The following is a 19,432-nucleotide window of genomic DNA, read 5'->3' on the forward strand; positions in this document are numbered from 1 at the left end:
TCTGGCAAAGTTTTGTCACAGTCATCAGTATTCAAGTGTTCTCATCTAGGTGTCAGAGTAATTGTAAAATAACTGCTGATAAAACTCACAACCCTGTCAAGATGATGGTGCGTTCACACAAGAAGGCAAACATTGTATAATTCTGCAACCAAATGCAGAATAATATGGATAGGAGCATAGGTACAGCAGATATAGAATAAACTGTTGAATAATAATGTTTTAGAAAAAGAGAGAAAGATCTAAAGATCATAGTGATCAAATTAGCTGAGCAGAAGCTCTACCTTAACGGTGTGAGTTCAGAGGGAGAAATGAGGTATTCTTCAATGAGTGAACAGATGAGCCAAGAGACAATTTGTGGTCAGAGTCTTTGCAACTGAACTTGGAATTCTGCATATAGTTCTAATGTTTGTATTTCTTAGTGTTTTGAAACACTGGAAGAGTGTACGTGAAAGATGTTTTATTACTTTTAAGACATTTCTTTTCATTATGACTTTGAAAAGAATGCTGGTTTTTCTATGCAGCAATCGGCTGAAGTTAGTCTCTGTTCAGCAGCCTGTAGGGTGGTGGAGAATGCATACCTCATAAGACCAACTGAGAAACTAAGAGTCTTGTTACCCTCCCTTCTGTTTATCTTTTTATTTCTCTTGTATTTAGGTACAGTGCAGTGGACAACAATAAACTGGATAACAAAAATTCAGTCTGGCTGCTTACTCCCTCCTCATTTGAGTAGTAATTAACTGAAGGACTGCAGTCCCTCAGATTTTTATGTCCTTGAGTGGCTCCAGTCACTTGCTATTGCAAAGAATTTTTATATTCTTTTTTTTCTTTCTTTTTTTTTTCTTTTAAATAGAGACCAACTCAAACCGTCAAAATTTGAGTTGCTTTCTTTTTTGTCTGTGTGCATCCACTATTGCTATTGGAATACAGTTCCAGAATATAATTTTCCTGATAGGTAGGGACTGCTTTAATTTTCAGCCTAGATTTGTTCAGATCCAGTTTGTGCCCAGCATTGTTCCTCATCATAAATAGCTCTTCTTTTTCCAATGCATTTGTTGACAGGAGTCATATTCCCTCTTAGCCTTTGTTTTTGCTGGACTAAACAGTCAGTTTCTCCATTTCCTAAGCCAAACATCTGAATTCAACTCTATGAAATGTGGGATCAGTTTTACACAGTAGTCCACATTAGTTCTCTGTATAAAGCATTAATATTTTCCTTTTGTGTTGGAAATATGTCGTCAGACACCTAGAATCTCTTTACTTTCTCGCATAATATGAAGAGCTGCACTTAAAAATCCATGGCTTATAGATTAAACATGGATTCAGTTGTATGCAAAGATAAATCATGGGCAAAAGTTTAGATTTCCTTTTTTATTTGTCTCCTCATTTGGCTACATCTGCAGTTCTGGAAGTCTATCAGATGGGCTTTTTTCCAGTTTTATTTATGAAGATCCCAGTCATAGGACTTTTTGCTTCCTTCTTGTTACTGTCTTTACAAAGAGTATCAGATAAATATGAATTAACTCGTGTGTGTATGCATGTGTGTGTGTGTGTAGATACATATACATACAAATACAGATATACATACTTGTAATGTATTTCAGTTTAGACATCTGATGATGACATAGCTGGTAAACTCTAAGAATGAGGGAGAACATAATATAAACAAGAAGCAAAACTTCTGAACAGAGCTGGCTATTTTGAATTATTTTCAGTATTTGAAGTGTTTATCTCTATTTACATATGCACTGGGAAAGGAATGTGAAATGCATTGTTAAACACAGAAAAAATTGAGACAGTTTCCCCAATCTGAGTATGTTACATTAGTAGATCACTCTGTTATTTGAAATGTGGCTTTTGAAAGAAGTAATTTTTGCTCAGAAAGGGTTAGAATTTTAGAACAGGGTTAATTTTGCAAAAGGGTTAAAAATTTAAAATAATTCTGCTACAAAATTCAAACATGCAGCTCATCTAATTAAAATTATGCTAGTATTTCATCATGTATTCAACTTGAATACCATCACAGCTTGGATTGTGTCAGTGACTTAATTCGAATATGAAAAAAAATCCTACATCATGATAAACTACAGCTCCTTGTCAGCTGAGCTGACCATGTGCATTCTTTAATTTGCTGTAGCTGGAATGTTTTTAAAAATAAAAAAAAAATTAGTCCAAACCACCTTCGTTTTCTTCATTCAGAAATAGGACCTGAAGTGTAGTCCAATACAGAAGTATACTCACTGTTACTCACTAACTAAGTTTTCTGCCTGGAAATGGTGAATCAGATTTTGTAACTTTGGTTCTTAACCAAATCCATAGAGGAAATAAAAAAACATTCATTCTTCTACACTGTTCTCCTGCTGAGGTTTTTTTTTTTTTTTTCTGAGGAGAAACCTAATATTAGATAGCTTACTATATGCGAATGCCTAAGGCCTTAGTAGGTTTCTGTATGTGTTGTTCATAAATTATTGCAGAGATTAACAGGCTGTATTGAACTACTGAAAGAGAATGTGGCTTTGATATTTTTCTTCTTCAATCCAGGTCATATTCTGCAGTCTCCTTCAGCAAATGTGCTTCCAACTCTGCCCTTCCATGTGTTGCGCAGTTTGTTCAGCACTACACCATTGACTACTGATGATGGAGTACTGCTTAGGCGGATGGCACTGGAGATTGGGGCTATACATCTTATCCTTGCTTGTCTGTCTGCTCTAAGCCACCATGCACCAAGAGTGCCCAACTCTAGTCCCAACCAGGCAGAGGTAAGTTTAGCAGCAGAATAATTGCCGTTGAGAAGTAGTAAGAGTTTTAACTATATGAAAGAAAATAAGCTCATTGCTTTCATTATAGTCTAATTTCTGCAGAGTTGGCATTTGAATGAAGAACAAAAATAATTAGAAAGTACCTGATCAAGTGATTGTCCTTGCATGTTGCAAAGAAACATAGTAAACATGAAATTTCACCAGCAAAGAAGGCTTGTCATGAGTCATTAAGGTGTAATCAGTTTCTTTCACAGGATCTTTTTTTTCAGTGCATGAGAGGCATACTGCTCAATGGATGGTGGTTCTTTAATTCTCATTAGATAGCATGACCTCATTACCTTATTTAGCATTCATAATCTAAACTCTACTGGCTGCAAATTATTTCCTCTTAAATGCTTCACAAACGTAAATGACTTGTGAAAATTAATGAATTAATGCAGTGATTTTTTTATACCCTTTTTACTGATGGAGAAATGAGATCTAAAGACAAAAATTTTCCATAGTGTTCAAGATCCTGAGTGAACCTTCAAAACTTTTTCAAGGTACTTCCCATATTATACCACCCTCTATTCAGAACATGTATCCCCTGATTTTTTTAGGATCATGAGTTGCCATTTCTGCATAACATACTATAGACATAATTGTCTATAAAAGTGTTTAAAAAAAAAAAAATTAGTGACTTACCCTCTTTAGCATTGCTGTGGCAGAGGCTTGCATGAAAAAGTTTCTGGTGGCTAAATATGGCTAAAGTAGCTGCAAAATGTAGGGCTGTCCCTATTTTAGCAGCTCTGATACTAATAAGATGTTGAGCAAGGAAGAGGTGAAGCTGTGCCTGAGAATATTTCACTTTAATGGCTAGTCAAATTTAAGGGGAAGCTGAGATATTCTGCTTCTAATGGGGTATCAGGCTGCTGACACATGAACACCTTAGCATTTTTGTGCTTTTGGAGGGAAAGGGCAACCATTAATTCTTATCTCTGCTTTAGTTCTACCATGACCTCTTAAACAGCTTGCTTTCTCATAATTAATATCTATCAGGTGATAGATGGTAACTTGAAACTAGATATCCATCAGGCTTGCACTGAGGCTTGTATTCTGGGGCCAGGCTTTCCCTTAAGTGCTTTAAGTCAGTGATCATGAGAGTCCTCTTGAGTGTTAAAGGCACAGCATGTTCATGAGTGACGTAATGAGTAATGCCTACATGAGAGTAACCACACAGCTGTTTAATCACCAAGATGCATTACATTCCCAATGTAAAAGTTAAATGGTGATTCCAGACTACTGTCGGTATGGTACTTCATAGGTGATAACTTTTTTTTTTACCATTGCTGTCTGTTCATACATCATTTCTTTTCCTTCAAGTATAATCTTTAACAAAGTCACTGAAGGAAGATCTGAACAGAAAATGAAAATTTTCAGAGCAGTAAATCAACTATTACAACTTGAAGTTGGGCACCTACTCACATGACCTGGTTTCCAGTAAGGCTAATTGTCACTGAGTAGCTAATGAAAGCAGGAAGTGTTCATTGCTTTGGAAAACAGAGGTTACTTGTTTAGGGTGCTAAATATATATTTAGGAAAGCATTAGTTAAAAAATGCTTAGCAGAGTTTTTTTTCTGCATCCTTTTCACCAAAGGTCTGGTAAACTTTCAAAATTAACATAAGTACTTGAATAGTTTAATAAGGGCTAAGCAATATAGTATTGGAGTTATATTAGTAAAATGCAGTGAGGCAGAGTGTTGGAAAAAGCTGTACAAATACCTTTGGAAAAATGTGCTCTTTCAGAACACGTTAAGGACAAGATATTTCCCTACTCTTATCTGGACAGGAAATAGTGTGTGTTTCACTGACCCAGAGGTCATGTGTTAGAGCTATACATGTAAGTTGCACCTCTTGCTATTTTGGAGCATTTATTCAAAATCAGCACGTGCTTGAGCATCTTAACATTTCAGTTGTGTACTTTTGACAACATTTCTACTCCCATCTCCTTCCTCTAATTATGTTATTAAACTTGACTAGGTGTTAAACAGTAATAATTACAGAGCTGTGATGTTTAGCATGATATTGATTAAGTAGCATTTTAATACCTTTCATCATTTAAGCAGTGATAGTATCTTAAAAGAGAACAAAAAGGGGCTTACAGTCCTAGTCAAATTGAAGAATCACTTGCAACAATTTAGCACTGACATGTACTAGAACTCCATGGATGTGACAGTCTTTCCTATCTAAAGCTTTGAATTTCACTGGATCCTGATGGTATCTTTATAAAGTTAATAAATTGGGATTACATTCTTTTGCAGAACAAAGGCTTTCCAAAGACAACGTTCATAAGATGAAAAATATGAAATTATTGTGTCTTTTTTTTAAAAAAAAACTTAGCCACAGGTGTCAAGTACACACAACAGTGCATCAACAGAAGAACAGCAGTTGTACTGGGCTAAGGGTACAGGCTTTGGAACAGGCTCCACAGCTTCAGGATGGGATGTTGAACAAGCTTTGACTAAGCAAAGGCTAGAAGAAGAGCATGTGACCTGCCTTCTACAGGTTTGTAATAATGAAATTTTGATTAATGATAAGCACTTGAAACATTAGGACTGGATAGTAAAAATGGAGCTTGTATTTTTTCAGTCATATAGCAGACTAATTATGATATTTTGGGCAAAAAATAATTTACAGTTGCCTGTCTACATGAAAAATGGTATAGGTCATATTTTGAGTGAGGCTGTTTTGAAACATCATTAGGCTGCTGCATAAAAAAAACCTCTGTAGGTAAGCTTGGGTGACAGTTCTGAATAGAGAATGAACCAAGAAGCATTCCAATGTATTTCCCTGGAGCTGTTGCATATCTCTGTCAACATTGCTGCATTCAGTCAAAAGTAAAGACTGTCCATTAAATGAGGAGGATGTGGGAACAGGCGTTTTGTTTTGTGTGCCGAATAATCTTACCTATTTATTTCTCGCATATTTTTGCTCTGCTTTAAGGAAATGTCCATTGTCGTTACTGGGTGTCCATGAATATATTATGCCAATATAACAAAATATCACTCAGACATATAAATTTTTGAGTATGTCAATTAAATGACAATAGTAAATCGCCAGTAAACATCCAGATCTTAGTAAAACTCTGATGCCTTCCAAATGCCTCATGCTAAGGACAAGAAAATTCTGCATAATTAGGCTTTTCAGTCCATTGTGAAATGCAAATAACCCCTGTTATCTTGGGTCAGTGTAGGGAAAATGAGATTCTATCTGGTCATCAAAAATTTCATTCACAGAACTGTCACCTCAAATGCATTAGCTAACCTCACTGCTGGGGTAGAGCACAGAGGAGATGAAATTCTGAAAATGCCCATGCCTTGACTGATGAAGATATCATTTTGATGTAATCAGTTATTTCAGTCACTGTAGAGTACAAGACACAAGTATTGTGTCCCTTGCAAAAGCAAAACAAATAAAATCTGAAACAATTTTCCTAAGCACGAAAGAGGAAAATCACCTGAATTACTCTTGGCAAAGCTTCTAGGCAGTATTCTGTATTATGCCATGCAGAGGTTTAGCTATAACTGTGATAAGTCATGAGGTAAGGAGGCATTTGCTTTGTGCAGTCAGCAAGTGGAGGAAGAAGTAGAAAACCCTTCAGCATTTTGCTGAAGGTGTCAGTCAGTTGTACAGCAGATATTCCTTCTCTAGAAAGGTTGTTTAGAAAAATTCTATTGTACAGAATGCTGATAAGATGCTGCAGCAAAATACCATGGTAATGGGGTTAGAGGAAAGAGGGAGACTGAAAGAAAGGAGAGGAGGCTAAAAAGGTGAATAGAACCCGAGACTTCAAATAATACAGCCTTTCAAGCCTTGAAGTTACTTAATTTGAGAGTACAACTGCACAAATCAGACCCGTGGCAGTGCATTAGGTTGTACATCTACAACACATGGTAGGGGCCTGTGAACTCAGCCAGAACTACGCTTGGGAAGAGGAGGTGTGCAGTCCTGCGGTGACTGCCCCGCCATCACTGAGAGGAAGGCTGCTCTTTGTTTACTGAAGCAAGAGCTGTGCGTACAAGTGGTTGTTCCCAGTAACTGTCATGCTCGCTGTAAGTTGTTGTTTCATCTGTAAACCCTGAAGTCACATCCAAAAGGAAGTTACAAAGGTTTTTGAAACGTTTGTAGTTCAAAACAAAACAAAAAAATCTTTTGTTGCTAGTTGGTGTTCTAAAGTAAATGGGACTAATCAGCTGTATGTCTCAGTGGTGTGATCTGGCAAACATCTGCTTCGAGTTACTCCAGCATGTTTGTCAAAATTCATATTAATTGATCTCTTAAAGTAATTCAGAATTATAACAGTTATTTAATTTTATCCTTAGCCAAAGTTGGAATCATGATCTAATAACTGTATAGAATTTCTTCTAATACATCTTCGGGACTGCTGAAATAAATACTGTACTGAATTAGCAAAATAGCTAGTGAAGTATGAGGGTGTCTTCCTTAAGGGAGGAAAGTCAAAGTTCTTTTGCCTAGAATAAATAAGTTTTGATTAAATATTTTTGTGTATTTCAGGTTCTTGCCAGTTACATAAATCCTGCAGGGAGTACCTCAAATGGAGACACCCAAACTAGCCATGAGGGGAGAGGACAAAACAGCAGTGCTCTTCCATCTGTTCTCCTAGAGCTACTCAGTCAATCTTGCCTCATCCCAGCAATGTCATCATACCTCCGCAATGATTCAGGTAATGTACCATTGTCTCCTTCTAAATCAAAGTTCTGTCAGATAAGTTTTTATAAAAACAATAGGTGGTTCTGGCTAGTTTCAGTACACTTGCCAATTTAGAATTGTACTAAGGGAACATTCACTTGAGCCTTAGAAGACAAAATGATAGTGTTTTTTGAAATACTCATTTGTTGTAAGAGTTTAAACTTTGTTGTTTGAATGTGTTTTTTTTTAAAATTTGAAATTTAATTCTTAAACTGTTGAAACTACCGGGAAAATAGTATTTCCATCTGAAAAGTTTACATTTTAGTTCTTCTACAGAAGATACACGGAGAGAGAGTACTTTATACGAGATTGTGAATCTTACTGTGAAGAAAAATGTTTATTTTGTAAGAAAATTGTGCAAGTATATGCGTGAAGTTGGTAGATGCTGCACGTACTAGGGTGATTCTCTTTTACCTTGATAAGAGCTTTTTCTTCTTTATTTAGGGAATACAAAAACAAGCCTCTTATCAAAAGTGCAAAATATTTCAAGTATATGGGAACAATGAAATTGTTGGGGGTTTTTTAAAGACAAAACAGATGAGTTATATGTTGTCATGACATTTCTACTCATAATTTTAAAACAAAGATGTTTTGATTGTTTTTATCCGGTATGTTGTACCTTGCTGTGGAAACCTGTTCAGTTATACAAGGTATTGTCAAGCAGTATGAGTTAAGTGAATGCCTGTGTGGAACTAATGGCAAAACCAGCAGACTGGGTTTGTGATTTATGTTCGGTCTCACTAGATGACAGGCTTTAGTATGAAGATACTGATAAGCATTTTTTCTTCAGATAACTGTCAGTCTGAAGTTTTTAAACACTCCTGAGCCTTAGGTTGGATTTTTGTTCAGTTACTTTGTTTGTGAAGATGGATTTAATCCTTAAGTAGCAGAAAGAGTTGTTCCAAATACGAATAATTTGGTTTTGGACCTTATTTTCCCTGCCCTATTTTTGGAGTAACTGATAAATGTCTTGTCACATTACTGCAGTTCTGTTGGATGCCGGTTGTAGGGTGTGGTGATGTGAATTTCTCGAAACAATGTCATAGCTTCTTGTTGAATTACACAATATATTTTATCTCTGAGGTAGAAGAGAAATCATCTATGTCTTAAGCATTTACAAAGCTACATAGGACTAAAACAAGAATGTGGGTCTCTTAATCTATAGTAACTAGGGCATTACATAATCTTGTGTGATGGAATGGAAGGAGTTCAAAAAATCTGCTAGGGCCTTACAGTAAAGATAAAAATATGAAGATATTTCACTTGCCAGTCTGCAGTTTGACACCTCTCTCTAGTTTTGCAATGAATTTGTTCGTTCTGTTTTGCACATATTACAGTGAGGAAAATGAACTAGGTAGCTTATACACCAGGCTCGTTATTACAAATGAAAATATAATGTAAAACAATAAACTAAATGATTAAGTAAAACAATAAAGTAATCTTTCTAACAGATACTCATAAATTATTCTTTGTTGAGGCAGAAAGGAAAAGTCATTCAAAGACCTGGCAAAAATGCTATGTTATCTAAAGGATGAAGCTGTTGGTTCTGAGTTATAGATGAATTGCAGCAGTTAAAATTGCTTTTTGCTGTTTTCAATAGAAAAACATATCTGTGTAAGTCACCTTTAACTGGGGAAGAACAGTCAGATATTGATAGAAGAGATGAGATATGTGGCTGGTGGTGAGAAGTTCAGACTAGTTTGGCTTTCAGGGACCATTAGTTTTTCCCAAAGTACAAAGAAACGGCAAAGTTTCAGTAGGAAATGTTCCTTTTAGGTATATTTTCCACTGCTGGACTACTGTTATTTGTGGTTGGCAGGGGATGTTGAAATGTTGTGCTTATGAATTAACAATTAGTAAAGAGTGAACAAAGCAGGTACTTTCTGCTTTTTCATAAAAGGATGTGTAGCTCTTAATGTGGCAGCTAAATTATATTAAAGCAAAGCAAAACCTTGCTTGTCAGAGAAAAGCTGTTACCTACTCTTCTGATTACAAATTCACAAAGAATGGGGTTATTTCGGTTGGAATTTAGAACTGTAAAATCTGAAGGTTGTTATGCTGTGTTTGATGCAAGCAATGGTCTTGAATGTTTCCTGCTGTACTTGTTCAAAAGTCTATACATAAAACTATAATTAGCGATGTTCTTCTAGATTTAGAAAAAAAACCAAACAACTTTGCAGGCTTTTATCAGTCAAGCTTGTCTTTGAAAATGTGATAGGTTATCAGTATGAGAGTGAAATGTGCAAAAAGGGTGACTTCTGGGAAGAATGTTCTCTCTTCATGAGTATTTGAGTCAGATGTATTTAGTTTGAAAGGAGACCCTGAAAACAGTTTGTCTTGGTGATAGCCAGGCATAATTCCAATGCAGTATTTACTGTTTAGTTCAAAAGCAGACAGATATTCTCACATTAATGAGTGTGAGTTGCAGGTGTTGCTGGGGCTCTCAGTGTCAGTAACAGAGTGTCAGGAGACACAGCTAACAGAGAGCCTGGCTGTTGCAAGAGAGACAGAGGTGGAGAAGCTCTGGAACTATGTTAAGCTCTCGTGCAATGCTCGTAAGACTGAAAAATTCACTTAAACAATGTGTTTATAGTTGAAAAATTTCAAATATGGAAGCAACTTTCTAAAATTATTTTATTTTTTAAAACCTCGAAGACCAATGCAATATAGTAGAACAGATTTGAGTCTTCCCTGTTAGACCTCATCTAATTTCAGGCTTCCTTATCTTGAATACTTATCTCTTCTCCAGTAGGGCTGAATGCCTACCCAGGGGGAGTAGGAAAGGCAACAGTGTCAGTGGTAACGCTCATGTACATTCTAATTTTCAGATCACTGTACCTTCTGCTGTCAAAAGGTACTTTGATGTGGAAGAGGTAGGTAACTGTATTCTTCCTGTAACGTGCTGGACTGAGAAATTGGGACACTGCATACAGAATGCTAATAGGGTGTTCCCAGGTTCTGGCACCCCAGCAGGAACAAGCTGTGCCCAGCATAATGCTGACACAAAATAGCACTTTTCAGCAACTTTGTAACTTTCTCGGACTTGAATGGATGCTGGTGGGACCAGTTAAAGGTTACCCTTGTGGTAGAGGCATTCTTCTACTAGATTTAAGGTTTTGCTGTCAAGGGTTGCAATAACAGTGATCTTCACATATCTGTATCTATCTATATAGATATGTGATCTGCCATATGCATAAAATTATGTGTGAAAAATTTTCTATAAAGACATATGTGCAATGAAGCTGTAGATGTGCTGCTTCCCTTTATTGCACAGTAGGTTGATATCACTGTGGTGATAAAAGATAGTAAGTATTTTGGTATTGATGAGAATTTTACATTTTGTTTACACATGTTAAGTTAGCTACAGGTATGATAGAAACATCCTGCTTGCAAAGTTGTTTTGGTGAAGTTCTTGAACAGTTGCAGTATCAGAATGTAAAATCGACCTATGTCACAGTCAGAAATTTATCTAGGGTTTTTTGTTGCTTAAATATGTTTAGCCATTCCTGCTTAATTTGCCCAAAATATACATGGACTAGATTGTTATCTAGATTGTTCTAGATAAAAGGAATATTGATCAGATAAGGAGTGCTTGCATATAATTTAATCTTTTAGAAACCTAACCTTGAAGCAGATCATTATAAACCAGATTGCTCTGACACATTCTGCAGCTTCATCTGCATCAGAGCAAGGTGATTGTGAAGTCCTTGAAAATTGTGAACTGATCACTTTCATTAATTTCCATAATTGCTTTTTTTCTTGTAGAGGTGGAATGTTTATCTGTCTATGAAGGACTTTATTACGCGAGAGAGATCATAGCTTTAGTCACAAGGAGCAATAACTGCTGTAATCCTCACCCTGTTTCTTGATTTTTTTTCCTGTGTTTGTTTGATATCTTGTTATGGCATTACTGTGGCTTTTATTATCTTTCATTTTATAAAAGAAAAAAGTTTATCTTTGAAACATGGTGAGATTTTTTTATTACACTTGTGTTTATTCCCAAGGACTTAATTTATGTTTACATTTGCAAAATTGATGTTGTTCTTAACTTCTGTATCATGGAACATCTAGCATGTATTCATTACCAGGCAGTTATGTACATTTCACACCAAAAGCTGTCATGTAAAACCTTTTCACTGTTGTCTTGTATACAGCACATTTCATTCGAAAGAATCACTGCTGTAGGAACTCTTTCAAATATGTGAACACTTTTCTCCTTGAACAAAATGCACAAGAATAAAATTTGCACTGTGCAACAAGAGGTTCCCAGCAAATGTGTGACCATCAGATTCTAACTGGCTATCTTGAAGGTCTAGATTTTGCTGATAAAAGTAAGAGTTACTTCACTGATGGACTTAGGTTTATGAAGACTAATATAAGCTAGTATTTACAAGTGGGAGAGAATAAAAGAATTAGTAATAGTAGTTTTTGTAGCTAAAAAGGTTTATAGAGAGAAGGCAGTGGAAGAGAATCATGAAATGGAAGGAAAATCAAGTGACTTTTAGGACAGGGACTGTCTATTTTGTTATGGGCTTGGACAGTAAAAAGCCCAGTGAAGTTGGGATTTATCAGTGATACCACAATATTAGGTTAGACTCTTCTTGCTTAAAAATACAGTTGTACTGGTTTGTCCCTAAACTAGTACGTAGCTAACCCTGAGATGTCTTAATCTTGTTTAAAGCCAAAGAGTGAGAGAGGTTTGGTACCATCTCTTCCTTGGAAGACAGACCTCATAGCAAGTTGCAGAATTCTGCCTGAAATCTCTTTGCTTGAATTCCTAGGCTGACAGGAAGCAGGTGATACTGTGATTTTAGCTGGGATTTTCTTGCATCCTGCCCTCTTAGCTCTCTTAGCCACCTTCTGTCTTTGGTGGACAAAGATTCCACGTGATGTGGTCATCATAGCTTGTGGTGTTAGATTAGCCCAGTCTTCCTTGTGTTTGACTGCTGAGATGACGCATTTCTATGTGAGGGCTTTACTAAAAGTATTGTGTTTACTGACCAGCATGTTCTACTTCTTAAGAGTCCCATATTTGCTTTTAATGCACTTTTCATAGTTTACCAAGTACTGTCACACCCTGGACTTGTGGATTCATAAACAGTTGTGCTGCTTTATCCTACTGCCAAATACCTCATTGTGAACTTTATTTAGTAAATATTATGGACAAATTTGTTGAAGGTGAATGTACTGAATAATTTTTTCTGTCTCTCTTGATATACCTTTGTTAGTTGAGTCCATTAAAGTCATACTTTTCAGGCCTTGACCCCTTACCTCAGAGCTTGAACTATACTAGATTGCCTGCTGAAGTTAGAGTATTTCTTTTCTATTAATCATACTTATTCTCAAGGTACTATATGGTGTTGCTTTACTTTTTGTGAAGTAGTCCAGTTCCACTGGACTGTGTAGGCTGAGTACTTTAGGAAGCTAGTGTTCCCTTATGGGAAGTTGATATGCTGAGCTTATTCAGCTAAGAGTACTGCGGGTTTTTTTTATCTGTTACTGAAGGTGTGAAGGTACTACTGCTGCTTTTCTCTAGACTATTGACTTTTTACTGTGTCTAATAAGAGGTAGTTGCTCTTAAGATTATTTTTGTTGTTGAGATTCTTATGCATATATTGGATTAAATGTATAAGGACCAGAGCTGTATATTGGAGCTCATTTAACTAAAGTTAGACTTAGGTCTGCATGAGTATAGAGCATAAGTATTACCTGTTAAGAGACGATATTAGACTTCTGTTTTAAAACTAAATGTAACTCGTATGCTGGGGCAATCTCTACTGGTAATATTATCCTGTGACTTCCTTCAAAGGGTCAAAGACTTTTGCTGTGAGTGAAATTAGAAGTACAATGGCAGTTTAGATAGACAGTATATAATTACCAAAATTAAAAATTCCACTAGTTATCATTAATGTTAATGAACTCATTCATTGGTAAAAGAACAATGCTGAACCTTTGCCACATTTGGTTATAACTTTGGGATTGCTTTTTATCTGGTTTGCTGTTGAAGTGTTTACAAAAAAAGGTGCAGTATCGCACTCCAGTGCTGGAGTACTAGTTGATTCACAACTTCGAGAAGAGAGCTATGCACTGAAATGACATGAAATAAAACTGTTTATTTATTTCACAGAATTGACAAGTTTTAAATAACTTCAGGATCAAAATAAACAGTATTTTCTACCTGAATTTCATATTTCTGTTCACTTTTCAGGTTCTTGTAGCTTCTCATTTTAAGACCCATCTCAAATATCCTTGTATCATGAGATTAATGCAATAATATCTATAAGTATGTAGATATAAGTAGTACATTGAAAAATTTAACAATGTATTGACTCTATTCTATAGTTTTAGGTAAACATGAATAATCTGTGTAATTTCTCTAGAATGTAGTTTAGTTTTACAGAATGCTTTGGTGCTTCATATACTGAAAATGAGTATACAATACTAGAGACTTGCTAAAGACTATAGATAGTGAATAAATTTTTTTAGCTGCACATGTTTCCTTCCAGTGTGGCCTCAGCTCTGTTTATCATTTCTTCTGGTTGAGCCAGTATTGACTCAAGAGTCACAAAACCATAATATACCATCTTCCACCTCATTCATCCATAAATCAGTGTTACAGAGTAGTTTCTACAACTATCTGAAATATCATTACCAAATTCATGCTGTTCTAGATCCCTGACCTTATTTTATGCATGTGCTTGTTTCGAAGTGACTTCCAAAGGCTCAGTTGGTTTAGCAGTTATGAAGCTTTATAGAGTAATAAGCTATCACCTATACAAGGGATGTATTCCTTTTGCTTCTCATTTTATGGAAAGACTGGATATAGCTTTGCAGCCTAGAAGAAAGAACCGAGCTGATTTTCAGAAATACAGCTCCTCTGTTGTTCCTCTGTGGCACATGTAAGATTAAGAACAGTATTTATTAAAATCAGTGTTTCTTTTTTTGTGTTGTTTTTCTACTGTGTTTTTAATCCTAAGCTTTCAAAAGCAGCTTTTCTGTTAGAAGATATGTGTGAGATATATTAATGTATACAAAAACTCCTATGATCTCAGACTGTCTGCAGCTTTGGATCTAATTCAAAGACATGCATAGGTTTAATTTAAAATGTGTAAACAGTTTCATTAATTTCAATAGTCTAATTGGATGTTCCATGAAGTATGCATAAAAGTTGCAATTCTGGGCCTCAATCATAAACAATACAAAAAGGGAAAATCTCTTCAGGACCTGGTCCAGAAAGAGAGAGTATACTCTTCTGGGCAAAGATTATTAAACCTATTTTCCATGCAACATCATGAATCTTTGTGTGATGTGTTTTATTTTACTTGAAAATAAGCATCAGGATGACAACATGAAAGTTGTATTTGACTAATGTTTAAACACATTCTAAAAATGGGGATATAGAAAATGTAATGATTTTTTTTCATGTGGAGAACATGTATTAGTGTGTCATCTTAATTATTAATATTTCTTAAAAGAAGTACTGAAACTATTCTTTATTTTTTCACACCACTTTAAAGGATTTTTAATTAGAAAAGCACATTGTCGGTATAGCATGATGATTTCAAATACAGTTTCAGTAAAGGCAAGAAAATCTAACCTTTTCAGCTTTCCACAAGACTAACAAAAATGCTGCAGAATATAGTCAATAGTTAAAATTTTATTTATAATATTACAATTTTTAGTATAACAGTGTTCCTGTTCCCACCCTTATTATACATTAGTGTAAGTTATAAGCTTAAATTATGATGATCTAAAAATAAAACCCTTTTTTTGGTTTTCTGGCTATGAAGAGACATACTGCACAAAACCATAGAAAGCATCATGGGGTTTGCTTTGTATGTATTTGTATATTTAATTAATCTCTTCCTACGTTCTGATTGTTTTCAGTGTTTGCTTACATTTCTGGTGTCTCGCACATTTGCTGGCAATAAAACAGTGCCATCTCTGTTTCTGCTATTTGGTTTTCATCTGTTATCAATGAGAAGTTGAATATTGTCTGCCTTCATTTATGTAATTTAGCACCCTAGCTGGGCTCGCAGATACATTTAGCAGTCATTGATGCAGCGCCCTTAGCCACACACTTTGCTCTGGAATGTCTTTGATAATCTTTTCAGACAGTGGGGGTTTTTTTGCTTTAAATTTAGAAATCATTCTTACCATCTCTGGTCTTTGCACTGTGCGCTGTGCAATTGATGTTCAAAAATGTCATCAAAGTGTAGTGTAGATGTACACAAATACAATAACAAATAAATTAAGCACAGTTCCAATAATCCCAAGCAGTGCTAAAATAGATTCTTCTTTTTCCTCTTTCTCCTCTTGCCTTTTTACATCTTCCAGTGTTGTGATGGCAGAGGTCCCCATTTTTCCTGCAAATACCTTCACCAGTATTCTGGCAGCTAGCTAGAAGAAAGAAAACAAATGGTAAATCTGCTCTGACAAACATGCAAGCTTTGATCTTTTTAAAAACAATTCTGTACTACTTTACACAATATTTCTTAATTCTATGTTTATTGATTTGTATTCATCCTTTGTTTTCTTTTTATATGAACATGTCCATTTTAAAAGTAATTGTTCTCTAGATACAGATTTGATAGGAGTGAAAAATAGCTTGATGCTTCAAGCCAATTAATATGCTTTATTATAAAAGAAAATTAAAATTTGTCTTTAGCCAGCTAATTCGTTTACTTGTGAAACATCAAATTGATGAAAGCAAGTATGTGAGCATTGTCAAATACTCTGAAATGCCTGGGGAGATTATGTGAATTTTCAGCTGTTGTTAAATATTTAACTGTCACAGTACAAAAACAGTTGAAAATATTCACGCCTACTGGTTTTGAACATGCAAAATATGCCTCCTTAATACAGTATCACAGTCTTTTTTGACCAGTGAGCCCTAAGTAGGGAATTGCAAATGAGATCTTATCCTTTTGCTTGTTCAATAGATCAGCTTTTGGACATCCATGCACCAGTAAACATTTAACAGAAAATGTCTGTCTCTTCAAATATAAAGGTTGTTGTTGTTATTATATATGCTTATTACTGCATTATGCCAAAGGACAGTAGTACTTTATAGTAACAAAATTCTATGCAATATAAGGACTTGAAATAGATATTTACAGATGCGTGTATGATTTATTACATTTTTTTGTTGCAAAAGTGAGGTTGACAGGTCATCTCTATTAACTTAGCTACTCTTGTACTCTTAATTTAGTCACATATCCTCTAGAAACATATTCCCTGTAAAACTGTTAATTGGTGGCAGAGATGTTGATATTATACGTAATCTGCTATGCTGTTTTAGCCTTATTGATCAGAAATTTCTAACCTTAAACCAAAATTTGATTGGGATTTCTGCTAGTTCAGATAACCCCAATTTACTGAAGATTTGCAATCACGTTTTATAGTGCAATAGCATTTTTCTTTCCTGGCAAACATCTTTAATCATTGGAGATAAACATATTTCTGCTGTGAGTCTAATTAAAGCCATCAGCTCAGAGCATAGCTCATTGAAAGGTTAAAAAAAAAAAAAAAAAAATGTTTCTTACCCTACATTGCATCAGGAATAAAATGTCATCAGACATGCTTCTTACTTGTCGATTCAGTGGCAAACCAGGCTTTTATCTTCATGAAGGGGCTGCTCTCCTCACTCAGACAGACCAGATAGGAGCATGAACAGTTCCTTGATGAAGTTTGTCGGTGAGGATAATAATGTTACAGAATCTTCCAAATGACTGGCCTTCTCTCTCAGTAATCCACTAAAGCAAGTGTAGTCGAAAAACAGTAAAACCCTTACTGGTAATGATCCTCACTGTTGACTAATTCGCATTAAAATTGAGGATTTTTTTCCTTAGATGATGCAGAGCAACGAAATGCATGCTGTTCGGTTTTGTCTTGAAAAAAAAGAAAATACTAACAGCTCCTGGTGTTATTCAGTTATATTTAGTTATTTATTAAGACTTCAGAAAAACCCAGCCTTTGATTTACTCTTTGTGGCAGCCGTCTGAAGAGGCTTTCTCACGTTGACATGCTGTAATTCCAAATGCAGCGAACTACGTGCAGTCACACTATGTAATTTTAGTCCAGCCTGAAAAAGGATGAAAAGAAGTCTGCTTTACTGGCAATAGTGTGAACGCTGTCACACACCTGCATTCAGAGCCTCTGGAAAGAATTCCAAGGTATTCTTCGGAGCATTGCATACCTTAGCCAGGCAAATCTGAAGAGGGGAATGACAGTGGCTTTAGTTGCACACTGTGGTGAGCTGTGACATTGATTAAACATGCACTTGGCACTTGCTGAATAAAGAAGGAGCTACGAGCCACCCTTGCAGACAGTGAGTTGCATAACAATGTGCGATGGCTCTGCTGTTTCATTGTCAGGCCCGGCACATTTTAATTCTGTACCAAAGGGGAAAGCATGCGGTGTAAAGGGGAGTAGAGTTAACTGTACTTCAGGGTTTTCTGAGGAAGTGCTGCATGACAAATGGTGACATTAAGGCATTCAAGCTGAAACAGTGTTTCTGCCTTTTGTCTTTTTATGCTTTGTTTGACAGACAGTTGTTTCTATGGGAAATACTACTTCTAACACTTTTCTTCTTCTTTTTCTTCACCACCCAAAGAATGCAGGTTAGTGTGTAATTAATGAAAACACAGACTTAAAGAAAAATATTCCTGTTCTGATTTCATAGGAAGCAGTAACTCAGTTTTTTCATAGGTAAATCAGAGAGGTATTTTTTGCCTGCCCTATTGGAAAGCGGGGGGGAGCTCTGCGAAGTCTTGTTTTCTTCCCAGTCTCTTCAGATAAAAAGCCACAATTTTAATAACCTCTGCAAGTAGCTATGTTTCAAATAATTTTATTCAGTCACTTTGATCTATGAAGACTGCCGAAGGAATGTGTTTCATTGGTATAGCATAGCTTCTTGATATGAAGGCAACTATATTTTACATACATTGGAAAACTTATTTTTTAAAAAATGCTTGCAATATCAAGCAATTCAGAAGTACAAAAAGCTTATGTTTAAGAAAAATCAAAAGATGATTAATTACATTTAATTCAAACAGTAGGAATGTAACCAAAAACCTTAGATCACTTTCTAGAACAGCATATTTTTTAGAAATTACAAGGTGTTGTTTGAAATTCAGTTTTCAATAATCTTTTTGTAAGCAAGCAAAAGAGGGTAAAATCATTGCTTTAAATACTTCCATTTTCAGATTAATTTACTTACATGTTGAAATTTTTTCTCATTTTTCTAAAGTGTCTAAGTACATTTGTTAGTTTCTTAGTAATGGACAAAACTGCTTATTTTACATGTGCATTATTTTAATGGTAAATACCATGTTTGAAGTGCCGTGAGTTGTATGGTACTTGTATGTGATTTGCCCTTTATCCTGAAAGTAATGTTGCCTCAGTGAAATTGTTTGACTCTAGAATTAAGTAATTAGGTTAAATCTCTCCAGCATAGCCTCTGTAAAATATATTCCAATATGGGTATATGGTCTTCCCTTTTAAGCTCTTCCCTTATTCTGAAAAGGCTGCTGCAACTTCACTTGTTCCTGGAATTGTTTTCTGTTTATGTATCTTGAACGTATTTCTGTATTCATTTAGATCCATTCAGAGATACAAAGATGGGGAAATGTTCGCCTGTGTATTCTGATCATTCACGTTGCTGAGAGCACCTAGCCATAACCAAATTTTCAAGCCATTGTACTATATTAACCTTCACATATTAAAAATCAAACACTTTGTGAAAGGGGGGAAATTGTGCAATGTGCATCTTTTATTTAAAGATTAATGATGTGTTTGGAGGGTAGGAATCTGTCACCTGGTCAACACAAGCAGGTATAAAGATTCAAGGTCAGCAGAAGAATTTCGTGCACTATTATCAAGTATAAATAGTGACAATAAAGTACATTCAGCAGCTCCACTGCAAA

At 35.5% G+C, this 19,432-nt stretch overlaps 1 protein-coding gene across 10 annotated transcripts in view; it reads left to right on the forward strand.

Moving 5' to 3' along the window:
* Positions 1-19,432, forward strand: part of BIRC6 (baculoviral IAP repeat containing 6) — a 186,114-nt gene that overhangs the window by 124,468 nt on the left and 42,214 nt on the right. For 9 of the 10 annotated variants that reach the window (XM_075043122.1, XM_075043120.1, XM_075043115.1 and 6 more), the window contains 3 exons: positions 2,539-2,756; positions 5,136-5,300; positions 7,311-7,479. In XM_075043122.1, the coding sequence (XP_074899223.1) occupies positions 2,539-2,756; positions 5,136-5,300; positions 7,311-7,479 (552 nt within the window). Of the gene's footprint in view, positions 1-2,538; positions 2,757-5,135; positions 5,301-7,310; positions 7,480-15,842; positions 15,927-19,432 lie in introns of all 10 variants that reach the window. The other variant, XR_012652512.1, reaches the window with a different exon arrangement.

Source organism: Buteo buteo, chromosome 12 (assembly GCF_964188355.1).
Source record: "Buteo buteo chromosome 12, bButBut1.hap1.1, whole genome shotgun sequence".
Lineage (NCBI taxonomy): Eukaryota > Metazoa > Chordata > Aves > Accipitriformes > Accipitridae > Buteo > Buteo buteo.